The sequence below is a fragment of the Rhinatrema bivittatum genome, chromosome 8 (genome assembly GCF_901001135.1).
Source record: "Rhinatrema bivittatum chromosome 8, aRhiBiv1.1, whole genome shotgun sequence".
NCBI classification, from domain to species: domain Eukaryota; kingdom Metazoa; phylum Chordata; class Amphibia; order Gymnophiona; family Rhinatrematidae; genus Rhinatrema; species Rhinatrema bivittatum.
In genome coordinates, this window is record NC_042622.1 from 224,466,645 (window position 1) to 224,483,508 (window position 16,864).

The following is a 16,864-nucleotide window of genomic DNA, read 5'->3' on the forward strand; positions in this document are numbered from 1 at the left end:
CGTGCTCCACTAAAACCCGCACGTCCCCTTTCATGCAGATCATCTGGCGGGGGAGGCGCTAGATGGGGATCCCAGCAATGTTCATTTGCAATGTATGGAGGAAGGAATTGTCATTGTAATATTGTAACTTTTTTTGCTCTATACATCACTCTCCCGGCAAGGCTGGATTCCTTCATTAATGTGCTCTTGTTTTCCCCCGTCTCCTTCCTCTGTGCTGTGCTGTGCTGTGCTGCTCCTAGGGACAACATGTGAGTCCTGGTTCCTTCCCGGAATTGACCTGAGTCTGCACCGAGCAGCCTCTCCCAAGCCGGAATTTAGGATTAAGCTGCGGCTGCTGTCAGGATTGCCGCCTCACCCCAGGTCAGCCCCGAAGAGACTGATCCGATCCTGGTCTTGCCCCATTGCATGTATGGAGTCGTGTTCCTACTTCTCTTAGGTAATCGGGAACTAGAGAGCATGTACAAGGTGAGGGCAAAGCCACGACTGGATCAGCAGCCTCTTCAAGTTGACTCGGGTGAGGTGGCAACCTCGGAGGCGGGTGGGGAAGGGATGCACAAGCTGGGCGTTTAGGGAGTATTTGACGCCCATCGCCTAGGGGGGGGGGGGGGGGAAGCCACTCCCGTGGAGTTGTTCCAGGTCTACGGGTGCCCGCTTTTCTCCTCATTCCTATCTGAGTGGTGCATGAGGGGCATCCTCCATCCTCAACAGGGAGGGACCAAGACTGGAAGAGATTGCTGTCCTCCTGACTCCATGTCATTAGGAGCAGAAGAGAAGGACCTATGTTTTCAACTCCCAGTTTTAAGGGGGGGGGGCTTGAGAAAAGCCCAGATTACTTTGTGGTGGTAATCCAGGACTATCTCAGTTGTTCCTTAGGACCTGGAGCCAACTGACAACTCTCCCTGCAGGGGCTTCTGGGTAGAATCCCCGCCCCCAACTTCAGCTTGAAAAGATTCGGTGTGGATTTAGTCAAGCCTATCACTGAAATATTTCAGAATAAAACAGTCCCAATTTATATTTCTTTGCGCATTGTTCACCGTCTTTGAATCTCTGGTTTCCCTGAAAGCTGCAAGAAGAAGGCCATCCCCACACATGCATACTGCTATTTGGTTAGCTCGTTGCAAGGGGTTTTCACCGCACCGAAGTCAACCTAAACAGTCTAATCTAGTCCTGGTTTGCCAGTTCTGATTTTTCTGAGAAAAATAAGACTACATTTCCATGCATGCAATGGGGCAAACCTAGGGCTGGATGGACAAGGTGCTTGATGCCATTGGTGACATCCTTGCCACCAGAAACCAATCAAATTCCGGGATGACTGAGGGCATGTTTGACTCTTGCCAGCATTTGCAGCTCCAGGACCTGCAGCCTAAAAGGGACTTAATGGCTTAAAAACTATGAGTGTGACTGATATATGGTGGGAAATATTGTTTAACTCTGAAAAACTTTATCGGCACCCACACGTGTCTTGCTTTCCTCTGAGACTCCCGTGGTAGAGTGGTTTGAGCCAGCAGTTCAGGTTTTAATATGGACTTGACTGGGGCGGCAGAACAGATAGGACTCCTCCTAGTCCAGTGGTGCTCAGACTGCTGTCAGGATGGCTTTTGTTATGTTTTGTAGGAAATGTGCCCCCGGGGCAAGTCAGCCAAGAGCCTCTTGGTACTGCAATAAAAAATAAACAGCATTTTGCCACTCCAGGCATGGCCCACAATAATAGCATCTCTGTGTGCACCTGTTTCCTGTTCTGCCAGTACTGTGGCGTGTTCCAGGGGTTTATTCTGCTAGTTTCCATCAAGTTAACAGGAGGAAGATGGCAGAAGGCAGTAAAATCCACAATAGTAACATTTCCCCAGGGTACAGCATGGGCTGGGAATTAAGGAACACCAGAAAGCAGATCAACTCCTGGGCTGCAGCCCTGGCTCTTGTACTGGTCCCTCCATGTGACCTTTATCAGATTACTTCGCTGCTCAGGACCTTTATCTTGTTTTCTTTTTTTGCCAATTATTCCTTCTCTCTGCATGCTTCAAAAGCTGCCGAGATGCGTCCACACGTTGATCAGCTGCGGTGACGTGACACGCACCTCAAGGGTGGCTGCGTGGCTGCTTTAGAAGGGCCTTGCCAAACTATATTGCTATTGTGATTTTAATTTCAATGGCTTTTCCATTACCTAGAAAAGAAAAATCGAACAGCACAGCATCTACTGGTCTCCGGCTTTCCTTTCACAACTCCGCAGCTGTGGATCGAAGTCGCGAGTGGGGAAAGCCAGGGGTCAGCCGAGGTCCTTGGCATTTGAACAGGAAGTCAGTTGGGCTGGTATCCTTCTGCCAGAGGACTGTTTGGATGTTGCATGACTGGAGTTTTCTCCTCAAACTGCACCAAAGCAAAAACCCCAGGGGATTTGCTTCTTATGATGGGATTACCCCTCTCTTCCATGGTAACGGGGGGGGGGGGGGTGACTAACAGTGAGTTTGGTAGCAGAGCCTCATCCCGTCTATGCCTCTCTTTCTAGGTGGCTCAGTTCTAGGAGAGAAAGGTTCCAAACTCCTACACTGCCAGGCAAACACACAGGCCGACGAAATCTGGATTTACAGCTGGACTTCTCTGGGGGAGTTGAAACTCCCCAAAGACCTGGCTTTGTCAGAGCCCTGCTTAAACTCCTTCATGGTCCCCACCTATGTCTGGGCAGAGGCTGTCCCTAGGCCTGCTGTATATCTCTCCTTGCCCCGCCTAGGCAATTAGCCTCAGCAGCGTGGCTTCATCTGGCTGCCGAAAGTCCTTTCAGGCAGCTTGTCCTCGTCCTCTGCCTTCCTATCTTCAGGGTTGCTCTGGGTGTGGGTCTTGCCATCCTCCTGTAATGCAGGCATACACTCTGGTCTTGCCTTCCTCCTTTTTGAATGCCTTGTGGGGCTGTGAACTGGAGTCCTGGCCACCTTCTCCACAGGACTCCAGTTCACAACTCCCACAACTCCCAAGGCCCTCTGCTTTCTTAAAGTGGCTTTTCCACCTTAGGCAGATCCCACTCTTTCCCGCCTGTCTCCCTGCTCCACGTAGTGTTCTGGTTGACTCTCTCCACTTTCCTTACGGGCCAATACAGTAAAGTCCCCGGAAGAGCGGGCGAATGCCCGCTCTCCTGGCGCGCACACAGGCCACTCTCCTGTGCGCGCGATTCTCTATTCAAATGAGGCCCGGCGGTAAAAACAGGCAAAAGGAGGTGCTAGGGACACGCTAGTGTCCTTTTGGACAGGAGCGGCGGTTGTCAGCGGTTTTGACAGCCAATGCTCAATTTTGCCGGTGTCGGTTCTCAAGCCCGCTGACAGCCACGGGCTCGGAAACCGGATGCCGGCAAAATTGAGCATCCGGTTTTTGACCCGACAGCCATGGGCCGACTTCAAATTTTTTTTTTTTTACTTTTGGAAACGTTCGGGACCTCCGACTTAATATCGCCACGATATTAAGTCGGAGGGTGCACAGAAAAGCAGTTTTTACTGCTTTTCTGTGCACTTTCCCGGTGCCCGAAGAAATTAGCGCCGATCTTTGGGTAGGCGCTAATTTCTGAAAGAAAAATGTGTGGCTTGGCTGCACATTTTACTTACTGAATCGCGCGGGCATTCCTAATAGTGCCCGCAACATGCATTTGCATGTTGCGGGCGCTATTAGGTTCGGGGGGGTTGGACGCGTGTTTTCGGCCCCTTACTGAATAAGGGGTAACGCTAGCGCGCCAAAAATGCGCGTCCAGTGGCGGGTTAACTGTACTGTATCGGCCCGTTAGTTTTTCAGCTGTTTCCTCTCTCTGAACACACATTTTATCTCAGGCGAAGGGGGTTGGGGGGAGCATGGGCAGATATGTTTGGGCTAGAGCTGAATGTGGAAGCGAGAAGGGAAAAAGTTGTAGCTCATCACTGATAACAGCCCAGTGAAAAAAACTTGCTGCAAAACAAATAAACCGCCTATAACATTTAAAAAGCAGCCTTGAGGAGGACCGGAAAGGGGAGGAAGATATGGACACTGAGGGAGACCAGGAGGGAGGTAGACAGGAGCAGGAGTGAAATAGACAGAGACTGAACCGCATTACATGCTGCTAACACCAGCTCTTTGTTGAATTTTGAGTTTTACTCGTTTCATCTAAGGTATTAGGCAGACGGGATCAGCGCTGGAGACTTTTTTATTTCATTTCCCACCGGGGGTAAAAGTTTCCAGCACTAAGAAAACTTGGATTAGGCCAGCACACCTCTCTGCCCTGGGGGGAGGAGAAGGAGGGTAACTGCTTAATGCCCTCATTCGGAGAGGATTTCCATACGAGGATGCTAAGCAGGATACAGAGTTTTACACACACACTATTTTTTTTGTGCACACAAAACTTCTCACTGCGTCACACATAGACCGCATGCACCGCCACGGGTAAAGCCGTGTGTGCTGGGGAATGCACCGTACCGCATTGCCCTGGCAGGCCCGCGCAGTAAGACGCGCGGCAAGACAGGCACTCGTCGCGGGCACGTCCACATCTCCTGGGGCACCCGATGCAGTATGTAAATGAGCTGCTGCGCCAAACAGGTCGCGTTGGGGACGGATTCGCCGTCCCCGGCGCTCAAATGCAAGGGGGCACCCAGGAGAGGCGGCTGTGCGCCCACGACTGCAGCGGGCGCTCAGTACAAGCGTCCGTTTTATCCCGCCTCAGTTGATTTTTGCCCAGTATACACGCACAGTGTACATGCCTGGAACCTGTGTATATTGTGCGTCCAGATTTTTATTTATTTATTTTTTTACATTAGGTCGTCACATTATTCCAAGCAGGAGATCTTAAGTCTCGCAATGATACTTAGAAGGAGGAACCACGCAGAACGGCATTTGTGCATTTCTCACGAGCCCTTGACTGGCGGGATGACTTAACGCCAGCTCCGGGGCTGGAGCTGAATTTGCCTTGTTAAAAAGTGCGCATTGGGCACCCTGCGAATTTCTGCATCCGGGGGAGGGAGGGGTAGCAGCTGGTAGCCTCACCTACACGATCGGCTACGCAGTTGTCTGGGCACGCGTTTCGGACGCGCTAATCCCCTTACCGTGCCGGGTGCAAATCTAGCGCGTGCAAAACTCGCATCCAACCGCACTTTAACCTGTGCGCTGTGCTGGACGCACCTTGTTGCATCGGCCCATGAGATAAAGAGAGAGAGAGGCAGCCAGGACCCTTAACAGGCTGATGCAATAGGGTGCGTTCATTAGAACGCAGGTTTTTCCGGTGGGTGGGCCAATTTTACGCACACAAAATGCGCGTGCAAGGCTGTGCGTCCTGCGCAGTGCCCTCGTGTGGAAATGCCATGCACATGAGGGCAATAGGCATACCGCCCTCCCCCCGCAACGCAGGGAAGGGTTCTGGCTTAACGCGCATCTTCTTTGCGCTGGAAAGTTGACTCCAGGTCAGAGGTGGCGCGCAGTTTCCCCACACGGGAGAGGCCCGGCGAGCCCACAGCAACTTCCTGTTGCTGCGTTTTAGGATTTTTCTGTTTTGATTCCTTTTGCCCTGTCTGGCAATGGCCTTCCCAGCACCAGCCCCCACCTTCCCTATCTCAGGTCCCTGGAACTGTTAGCATTTTGTTGTTGTTTTTTTTTTTGTTCTCCCCTCCGGCACCTGCCACCTCTGCCTCCGCCTGCTTTTTCCCAATTCGGCGGTTCTCTCTTCCTTCCCTCCTGGCCAAACATTGGGCAGGCCAGACCTGGAACCTCTGAAGCTTTCTCCCGCCCGTCCCCCCCCCACCCCTGCTCTTAAAGGAGCAGTGCCCAGGGGTAAAATGTGCGCTCAGCCTGTGCTGCACTCGTATTTTCCAGTCTGCGCCCTTTTTTTAAACTCCTGGTGCATTAGCGTAGCACTAGCTTGCTACATCAAGGGTTTACAAAATTATTAATTTGTGCGTTAACGCACATGTTATTGCAGTGGTGTGTCTGGTTGTTGCTTCCTGTGTGAAATTAGGACCCCCTGGCCCGTCCCCCTACCAATGACACTCATCAAATAGAATCCACATCTGTGTAAAATTAAGCTTCCTGCTGCTAATACATGCGTACATCACTTCCTCAAGGTCTTAACTGAGTGCGCGAGTCACAATAACTTTCTTGCACTAATTCCCCATGCAATTTAAACAGAATACAAAGGCCGAGACGTGTTTCCTGCCCAGTGCAATAGTGCTTTTCTTATACCATCTGATGAAGAGGGCGGAGGAGAACCATGTCCTGGGCTTCCCCTAGCAGAATTTCATTGCACGCTATACAGGCAGCATGCAGGGTATTTCTGAAAGCGATGCTCTGTGCATTAAATCGGCCATGCTCAGAATCGGGGTGCCAGACCCTGCAGGAATCTTCCTGCAGGGTCTGGCATGCAGAGAAGGTGATAGGGAAGGTTACCCGGGTGGGGAGATGCAAAATATTGCCCCTATCGCTCGATGTAAGCGATATGACGCGCGTTAGAGCCCGACCGCGGCTTGACGCATCTCCGGTACTTGCCAGGTTCTTGTGGCCTGGATTGGCCACTGTTGGAAACAGGATGCTGGGCTTGATGGACCCTTGGTCTGACCCAGTATGGCATTTTCTTATGTTCTTAAGGGAGGAGTTCTCTGGTTACTTGTCCCTCATTTCCTTGGTGGGACTTATGGAAGTGCCTGCTCAGTGCCGCTGCCACGAGATGTCACTTTTTCCTTCTTGGAGATGCATCTGGATGTCTCATGCCTTCCAGTGTCCTGAGGGATGGAGGTGCCAGCTTTGCTTGGCGTTGGTGGCAGCACCTCAAGGCCAGACTGCTTCCCATGCGCAGTTACCATTCGCCAGGACTCACCAAGCACTTTTCCTGGAGCTGCTGTGCAAAGAATTCCTGGGGAGAGGGGGGGGGGTGCGTGCTGGCATATTTACAGTATCGGGGAAGTTTAAGCTGGTCCTTGTTTTGTAAAACCTCACCCCATTCGGCCGCAGGGGAATTCATGACTATAAACCCCTACCTGGAAGGAGAGAAAACCTGGTCTGGTTCAGCCTGTCCCTTATGACCTGGAGCCACTCTGTACTGGGAAAAGAGGAGCTGAATACAACCTGTCAGGGTTTCCAGGCACAGGGCAGATCCGAGTGCCTGTCATTGGGAAGTGATGACCAGAAATAAAGGAGCGAGTCTCCCCTTCAGCCCCCCCTGCCTTGGCTGTGGAGCAGTGCTTTGTCAACCCAGTCCCCAAGTCACACCCAGCCAGTCCCCGGGACACACCCAGCCTGTCCCCGGGGCACACACAGCCTGTCCCCGGGGCACACCCAGCCTGTCCCCGAGTCACACCCAGCCTGTCCCCGAGTCACACCCAGCCAGTCCCCGGGGCACACCCAGCCAGTCCTCGGGGCACACACAGCCAGTCCTCGGGGCACACACAGCCAGTCCCCGAGTCACACCCAGCCTGTCCCCGAGTCACACCCAGCCAGCCCCCGGGGCACATCTAGCCAGACCCCGGGACACACCCAGCCAGCCCCCGGGACACACCCAGCCAGTCCCCGAGTCACACCCAGCCAGTCCCCGGGACACACCCAGCCAGACCCCGGGACACACCCAGCCAGTCCCCGGGACACACTCAGCCAGTCCCCGGGGCACACCCAGCCAGTCCCCGAGTCACACCCAGCCAGTCCCTGGGACACACCCAGCCAGTCCCCGAGTCACACCCAGCCAGTCCCCGGGACACACCCAGCCAGACCCCGAGTCACACCCAGCCAGTCCCCGGGACACACCCAGCCAGTCCCCGGGATACACCCAGCCAGTCCCAGAGTCACACCCAGCCAGTCCCCGGGACACACCCAGCCAGTCCCCGGGACACACCCAGCCAGACCCCGAGTCACACCCAGCCAGTCCCCGGGACACACCCAGCCAGTCCCAGAGTCACACCCAGCCAGTCCCCGGGACACACCCAGCCAGTCCCCGGGACACACCCAGCCAGTCCCAGAGTCACACCCAGCCAGTCCCCGAGTCACACCCAGCCAGTCCCCGGGACACACCCAGCCAGACCCCGAGTCACACCCAGCCAGTCCCCGGGACACACCCAGCCAGACCCCGAGTCACACCCAGCCAGTCCCCGAGTCACACCCAGCCAGCCCCCGGGGCACACCCAGCCAGTCCCCGGGTTACACCCAGCCAATCCCCAGGACACACCCAGCCAGTCCCCGAGTCACACCCAGCCAGTCCCCGGGACACACCCAGCCAGACCCCGAGTCACACCCAGCCAGTCCCCGGGACACACCCAGCCAGACCCCCGAGTCACACCCAGCCAGTCCCCGGGACACACCCAGCCAGTCCCAGAGTCACACCCAGCCAGTCCCCGGGACACACCCAGCCAGACCCCGAGTCACACCCAGCCAGTCCCCGGGACACACCCAGCCAGTCCCAGAGTCACACCCAGCCAGTCCCCGGGACACACCCAGCCAGTCCCAGAGTCACACCCAGCCAGTCCCCGGGACACACCCAGCCAGTCCCAGAGTCACACCCAGCCAGTCCCCGGGACACACCCAGCCAGACCCCGAGTCACACCCAGCCAGTCCCCGGGACACACCCAGCCAGTCCCAGAGTCACACCCAGCCAGTCCCCGGGACACACCCAGCCAGACCCCGAGTCACACCCAGCCAGTCCCCGGGACACACCCAGCCAGTCCCAGAGTCACACCCAGCCAGTCCCCGGGACACACCCAGCCAGTCCCCGAGTCACACCCAGCCAGTCCCCGGGACACACCCAGCCAGACCCCGAGTCACACCCAGCCAGTCCCCGAGTCACACCCAGCCAGTCCCCGGGACACACCCAGCCAGACCCCGAGTCACACCCAGCCAGTCCCCGAGTCACACCCAGCCAGCCCCCGGGGCACACCCAGCCAGTCCCCGGGATACACCCAGCCAGTCCCAGAGTCACACCCAGCCAGTCCCCGGGACACACCCAGCCAGTCCCAGAGTCACACCCAGCCAGTCCCCGGGACACACCCAGCCAGACCCCGAGTCACACCCAGCCAGTCCCCGGGACACACCCAGCCAGTCCCAGAGTCACACCCAGCCAGTCCCCGGGACACACCCAGCCAGTCCCAGAGTCACACCCAGCCAGTCCCAGAGTCACACCCAGCCAGTCCCCGGGACACACACGCAGCCAGACCCCGAGTCACACCCAGCCAGTCCCCGAGTCACACCCAGCCAGTCCCCGGGACACACCCAGCCAGACCCCGAGTCACACCCAGCCAGTCCCCGAGTCACACCCAGCCAGCCCCCGGGGCACACCCAGCCAGTCCCCGGGTTACACCCAGCCAGTCCCCAGGACACACCCAGCCAGTCCCCGAGTCACACCCAGCCAGTCCCCGGGACACACCCAGCCAGACCCCGAGTCACACCCAGCCAGTCCCCGGGACACACCCAGCCAGACCCCCGAGTCACACCCAGCCAGTCCCCGGGACACACCCAGCCAGTCCCAGAGTCACACCCAGCCAGTCCCCGGGACACACCCAGCCAGACCCCGAGTCACACCCAGCCAGTCCCCGGGACACACCCAGCCAGTCCCAGAGTCACACCCAGCCAGTCCCCGGGACACACCCAGCCAGTCCCAGAGTCACACCCAGCCAGTCCCCGGGACACACCCAGCCAGTCCCAGAGTCACACCCAGCCAGTCCCCGGGACACACCCAGCCAGACCCCGAGTCACACCCAGCCAGTCCCCGGGACACACCCAGCCAGTCCCAGAGTCACACCCAGCCAGTCCCCGGGACACACCCAGCCAGTCCCAGAGTCACACCCAGCCAGTCCCCGGGACACACCCAGCCAGTCCCAGAGTCACACCCAGCCAGTCCCCGGGGCACACCCAGCCAGTCACCGAGTCACACTCAGCCAGACCCCGAGTCACACCCAGCCAGTCCCCGCCAGAGAGATATTGTTGGAACGCTTTTGTAGCGCTGCAGATGTGAGCATGACCCAAAGGAGAAGGGGAGTTTCTGGGGTTCCAGCCCTAAAGTGCTAAGCTTCCTTTTGCCCTTTCTGTACCCCGGGGCCTCCTCCGTCCCCTGTTGGCCCCTTGTAGCTTGGGAGGTCAAAGTCCAGTTACTTGACGTGAGAGGTGGGGGGCGGGGGGTAAACTGTCTTACAGCTCCGCAGCAGTCCTAAATTCTGAGTCTCGGGTGCTTGAATTGGATCCCGGATTGTTTGATCTGATAACCTGACCTTATTTATTTATTTATTTATTTTGATGGGGGGGGGGATGGGGGGATTGCAAAGCTGCATGCAAGTTGCTGGTTGGTTGCAGAATATCGAAATTAGATTATCTTTTGGGTCTTAGCGTCCCTGCACCTTCATGTCTTGATGTCTTCATCCTGTTTCATTTTGCGTGGGAGGCGTTGTGTCATTGACAGCCAGTGATAAATCTTCAGGTGACCAGAGGAAGCGCCGAACAGAACCTCAGGCCAAAGCCCCCCCTGTATTACAGCTCCCCATATACAGAAAGAAGAGAATCCGTCCCAGGGATCTTCCAGGGGTTTTATGCCACCAGCCAATGAATGACCATTTGAAAAAAAACGGTTGCACATTGGTTAGAAACTTCATTTCTAAGCTTTGATATAACTTGGTAAGAGGAGGACCTCTGCAGGGATTTCCCCCCAGTGGAATATGCTATGGTGGTGTTATAATGAGAAGAAGTGCTATACCGGTGGGATTTACTGTAGTCAACGGTGAATTCACCAGTGCAGGCCTCAAGGTTTCAAGATGGCAGGTAGCTAAGAGCACATTGAAAACGCTTGCCAGATGCAGCCTGCCCTTCATGCACGGCTGAGCGCTGTTGCTGCAGTTGTAGAATGACCTTTAACCTCCAGGTTGACATGTTTGGCTACTACAGAGACTTATCCAGGCCTGCCAGGAAGTGAAAGCCCTTACACTCCTCCCATGCGACACTAAGCTGATCCCCTGCTTGTGTGATCACTCCTGTTTCCAAAGAGAGGCCCTGTAGCCCCAAGGCAGGACCGGAGGCTCCAGAACAGCAGCTGGGGGCCACGGCAGCAGAATCCAGAAAGAAGACCCTGGCGAGCAGCCCTCGCTCTCCTGGAGGGAAACGGGAGAGATCGCTGCCACCTTCCCAAGTGGCGGCGTCCCTGCCCTGTTCAGAGCACAGGTCCTGGATGCCAGCCGAAAACGTTTACACTTTGTAAACATTAGCTGCTGGGCACCATTTAGTATCATTAAGTAAGACAGAGTGAATGCTGAGATTGAGAAGGAGAGCGTGTTAAAATAAAGCCAGCCCCCCCCCCCCCCCCCCCCCCCCCCGGGTATTTTGCACTCACCCTCTATAACTAAAACTCTTACGGATCCTAGAAAATAGCGGCATTCACTCTCCCATCAGTTATACCCTTCACAGTCATTTACATGGGTGAGTAATGACAGAGCTGGGTAAAAATGGCTTGGCTAGAAATTTGCCTCCCCCCCCCCCCCCTCCCCGAGCTGCTAAAAGTATGCAGAGGGCTTCCTCAGTGCGTGGACTTTTAGCCGTGGGAAAAAGAACCATTCCTGTGTGTGGGTGGGGGTATTAGGTCAGGAGAGTAAAACAGCTTTCCGATGTATGTGCACTGTTTTACTGTCTGCACAAATAGCAGGTGCACACACAGGTCATGCTCTTTGCAATTGGCAATTTTCAGTAGTTTTTCTGTGAACATTTGCATACAGTACACATGTTAAAAGGGTCCTCCCAGTTTGCAAACAGGGTGCTATGGGAAAATTGCTCCCAGCAAGTCCCACTCAACCCAGTAAGCACCGAGGCCTTGCCCTCTGACAATTAAAAGTCAGGGAAGGCAATTTTTGAAAAACCCGCTAACCTGGGCCTGAGAATTGCCCGCCCATTCCCCTGCACGCAGGGATCCAGAATGCCAACACGCTCACCTAGTCCAAAGGAATGCGGGCTCGGAAAACAATTCACCTAGATCGGATTTTCAAAGGCATTCCTTTTTTCATTTAATTCACAAGGGCTGAGAGCCGGCACCAGGAGCCTTCCATTCGCAGCTACCCGGGCATTTTTACCTTTGTTATGTCCCCTCCCTCCCCAACATCCCTAGGGCCTGGCAGAGTGCACAGTTTTACCCTCCCTTCCTGCGCACTGTACTCCCAAGGAGTTTTGCAGAAAACAAATGTGCGCTTAAAACTGTGTGCATTGCTTAGCGCCCTCCCATGGACATCTCATGCTAATGACAGCATTAGCTCTTCGCCCCCAGGGCAGACAACTGCCCTGGTGAACTCGGGTTTTCTTAGCGCTGGCCATTGTTCTCCTGCACAGAGATAGCTGGAGTTCCAGTGCTGGGACCTGTAGTCGGGACTGTATGCATAGAAAAAAATGCCTGTGCCCAAAAATGCATATTTTCTGTGCATAAAATATGATTTATGTGCACAGAAATGCTTTTTGCACCAAAACCATTTTTGGTGTACGTGCAAAGGAATATTATCTCATCTGAGAGGACACTGCCACCACATTATACAACATAATGTGTCCTATGCTACTTTATTTTAGTATTTACAACCAAAATCTCCTAAACTTTTCAAAATGTTTGCAGTTAAGTCTGCAACTGGGAACTATAAAATGACCTTGCCCTAGCCTAGATCTGTAAGATCTGTAAGAAGAATCAACTTTCAATCTCTTCCTCCCACGCTCGCCGGCTCCTTCAGGAAACCTTCTAAAGAGTTGTAAAAAGAGTGAGCTAGCGCCATGGGCCATCGCCAGCAAGGCGTTAATGCAATGGCACGGAACGAGAGGGGGGTGCATGGTGCCGCAGTGCATTATGGGGAAGGCTTGTTCCGCACAGGGAGGCAGCTTTGCCCAGAACTTGGTCCAAAGAAGGAGGAATAAGAGGGAAAAAAAAATAGAAAGCTATTTTATTTATTCCTGTCCTCGGTAGGTCCAAGACCCTCTCGATGGGAGTAACATATAAATCATCACACGTGACGGTAAAATAAAAATAAAAAAACAACATACAGTGAACAAATGACTATATTCTAAAAAGTTACAGAGTAATCCGTCTGAAACCCTGATTAAGATTCTGGAAAATGAAACGAATTTATTGGGCATTCACTTTGCATATGTGCCTGGCCTGCTGAGTTATATCAGCCTCCTGCAGAAGACTTTACACTGCTTTGCAGCGCTGTGGTAATACCTTGGGTTTTGGCCCGGGGTCTCATTAGTGCTGTATGAAACAAAGAAACAGTCCCTGTGCTTGGGAATGCAGAACCAGTGCTCCTCCAGGAACCTGTGATTATCATTGTCCTTTTGAAGACTGCTTTTTTGTTTCCTGGGTTAAAAAAAAAAAAAACAACAACCCAAAAACGGATAAAGACGTTAGCTGCAGCCTTGGGGAAAGTAGGTAGCACCCAAGCCAGGTCAAGGGTAATAAAAGGATTCTCATATCTCTGGAAGGCAAAAGGTTTTGCAGGTCCCACAGATTTGCAGAACACAGCACTTTTAGAAAAAGAATGACCTGTCCTCTCAGTTTTCACCAGAGAGACTTTCTTAATCACTTACTATTTGGAACAGAACAGTAAAGATGTAGGGTAAAGCCTCAGACTGTGCCCTGGCTGACTGCCCCAGCTGTCGGCCTCACTGTCCCCGAGCATTCAATGGGAGAAAGTGGTACAGAGAGGAGCCTATTTTACTTCCATGGCATTACCTGGTGCCCTAACCACAAAAGCCCCCCACCCCCCCTCCCTCTTCCGTGGCACTTGGAGGAGTGCCAGGGAATCCTGCACACAAGTAACTCCGCACAGGAGGCAGCTAAACATGCCACGAGCCTGACCCGAGGAGGAGAACAGTAAATGCCGTGGAATGTAAATCTCTAGACATTTGGCTGTTGACCCAGCTCAGGCATTGCGCAGAATAAAGTCAGGCCTGAATATTTGTACGGCATTAAGCCTCTGTGACATTTCCCCGGCCAGAACAATATTCCTGTTCCCCAGAGGGGCTAGAAAGAAACCTCCTGCCATTTGAGCCATTATTTAAAAAAACAAACCAAAACCCTGGACAAGCTTGCAGCCTCCGGTCTGCTGCTCTCCGATGTCTCACCCCCAAGCACTCTGCAAAGGATTGTGTGTCTTACCCTCCAGCGCCCCCCCCCCCCCCCCCATCCTTGCTAACGGCACTATAGGAATGCAATGCATCTGCTTTATAAGGCTGAGCCTAAAAACCCTGGGCGTTGTGCGCCTTCTAGGCTATGAGCTGCACAAAGGGGAGATTGTAAAATGGTGGTGGGTTCAAGCGAGCAGTTAAAGGTACAACGGCTGCTGCATAATAACCAACTGACATAAAGAGCCTTATAGTGAGGAAGCATTGGGATTCCCGCAACCAATCAGTCCCTTGTCTTGCTGCATGGTGTTCAAGTTCATATGGGCTGCTGCGAGTCAGCTTGGATGTAATGGAAGCCGTCTGGTTTGGCGTCAGCCTTAGACCCATTTCACGGTTCTTGTCTGAAGAAAGGGTACAATGCTGTTCCAATTGTTTCCTAAGAAACCATCGACATCGCCTTTGGTGCCCGAACCAGAGTAGAGGGGGAGTCGATCCTAAAATTATTTTTAAAGTTTTCAAAGTGAAAACGGACCCTGTAAGAATTTAGATCCTGAATGGAGTTGGTGTAGAAGCCCCGAACCAGGCCCAGAGGGAAGAAGGAGCCCCAGCGTGTCATATCTGAGTGCCTGCAGGTACCTACAGATGCTTCACATACAGACATCAACTGTTATTTCCAGGGGAACCATTACCGGCAGATGGGGCTTCTGGAAGAATGGTGTCACGACAGCATCCAGCCATCGCAGTATGAGCTTGTGATGCCCTTCCAAGCCGTACTAGAATGACATGCTAAAAGATGTTCCTGCCAGTGGATTTGTAGTTAGGGCCACGAGCCATGGCTTGCAGAGATCAAAATATCCCACACTGAAATAGCTATCCCTGAATCAAGGAGCCCTCTCACCTCCCGTCCCCCACCCCCGGGCAAGACACTGCTGTGCTTCCATTGCTTTTGACAACTAAAGAGCATTGGAAGTAATGCTAAGCGAGATTCCTTTCCAAAAGATATACCTGGCTCAAAGCCAGTACCTCATTTAGACTGGAAATGTCATTGAAGCGTCCGTTATCAGAGGAACCCAAGGAACATCAAACCATCTAGGCAGATTGAGAGTGGTGAGATAAGAGCAAGGATGGACATTTTGTTCTGTCGCATTAGACTTTCAACGCATGCTCTTCCATTTTTACTTTGGCAGGTATCATGACAAACAAGAGGTGACCAGCAACTTCCTGGGGGCAATGTGGTTAATTTCAATCACATTCCTCTCCATCGGCTATGGAGACATGGTACCGCACACCTACTGTGGGAAGGGCGTTTGCTTGCTAACAGGAATAATGGTAAGGTCAATATGGTTTTTTGGTTTTGGGTTTGTTTGTTTTTTTCGCTAGACACTTGAAGGGTTGAAATCTGTTAGGAAATGTACCACTGGGATATTACATCATAGATTTCTGTCATGGGGCAGAGCCCTCCATGATGCCAAAAAAAGGCCAAAGGATCATTTCTATGCCCACGGACGATTGGAGGAAGATGGGAGCAACCTTGGGAGATCCTGAGATCCTTCGGGGGGGCTGCTACTTTCCCAGAAGCCTTTGGGCCAGAAGATAAAGGGCACAGTCATGAACGTTGCACATCAGCTCGGTATTCTTATTTTGGGGAGCAGGAAAGCCATCAGCTAGAGATTCCTGTCATTAGCAGATAAGTTGTCATGTGAGCCCATTCCAGCTGGGATTCTGGAAGTCTGGCTGTCAGTACTGGTGAGCTCCCATTAACTGTCTGTGCTCTAGCCCTTGGGATGTTCTTGGATTTGGTGTTCAGATTGAATTACTCCCCTTTCCAAATCTGATCTCAAGGTAAGTTACAAATTCAGGTACGGTTGGTAAGTCCCTGCCTAAGAGGGGATCATTTATAAAACTGCATTAGGGCTTAACGTGTGTTATCTCCATACCTGGGATCTCTCTGGATTTGGCCCGGAGGCTCTGGAATTCTGAAGGAATTGCTGGATTCTCCGCGCCAACATCCCGAAACTCTGGGTTCTTGTTCTGCTTACGCAGCCCAGGAAGAAGACCACAGGAGCCGCACAGGCAGAAAGAGGATCGTCCGACCCACACTGAAAAGGAGGTCTTCTTCCTGGGCTGCATAAGCAGAACAAGAACCCGGAGTTTCGGGATGTTGGTGCGGAGAATCCAGCAATTCCTTCAGAATTCCAGAGCCTCCGGGCCAAATCCAGAGAGATCCCAGGTATGGAGATAACACATGTTATCAGGCTGCCACGGACTCCATCCCATGGCAGCCTGATAAGAGGAGGCCCAGCAGCAGGGCCACCGCGGATCTCATCCTGTAGCCACCCGAGGAGGAGGCCTAGAGGCGAGGAGGAGGTCAGGGCCCTGACTGAGTGTGTGAGAGTGTGTGTGTGTGTGTGTGTGTGTGGGGCTGTGAGAGAGAATGCTTGTATGTGAGAGCCAGACAGCATGTGAAGGTGACAGCCTGTATGTGTGTATGAGAGAGAAAGACAGCATGTGCGAGTGAGAGCCTGTGTGTGTCTGTGTGCGTGAGAGATACAGCATGTGAGAGTGAGAGCCTGTTCGTATGTTTTAGAGAGGAAGGGAAGAAGAACTCAGGAGGAGAGAGAAGAAACAGGAAGAAAAAAAAAGAATCCATAGAAAAGGAATTAGGAAAAGAATGAGAATGGGAACATAGAAAAAAGAGACCAGGTCCAACCAATTAAAAATAAGATCAGACAACAAAGTTAAAAAACCCCAAAAACATTTCATTTTGATTTTTTAGTGATTGGCACGTGCTATCTTTGGGAATGTGCAATATATATTTTTA

General features: G+C 53.1%; 1 protein-coding gene across 3 annotated transcripts in view; it reads left to right on the plus strand.

The window, feature by feature from the left end:
• Positions 1-16,864, plus strand: part of KCNN1 (potassium calcium-activated channel subfamily N member 1) — a 140,445-nt gene that overhangs the window by 100,333 nt on the left and 23,248 nt on the right. For all 3 annotated transcript variants that reach the window (XM_029613745.1, XM_029613743.1, XM_029613744.1), the window contains one exon: positions 15,231-15,372. In XM_029613745.1, the coding sequence (XP_029469605.1) occupies positions 15,231-15,372 (142 nt within the window). The remainder of the gene's footprint in view (positions 1-15,230; positions 15,373-16,864) is intronic.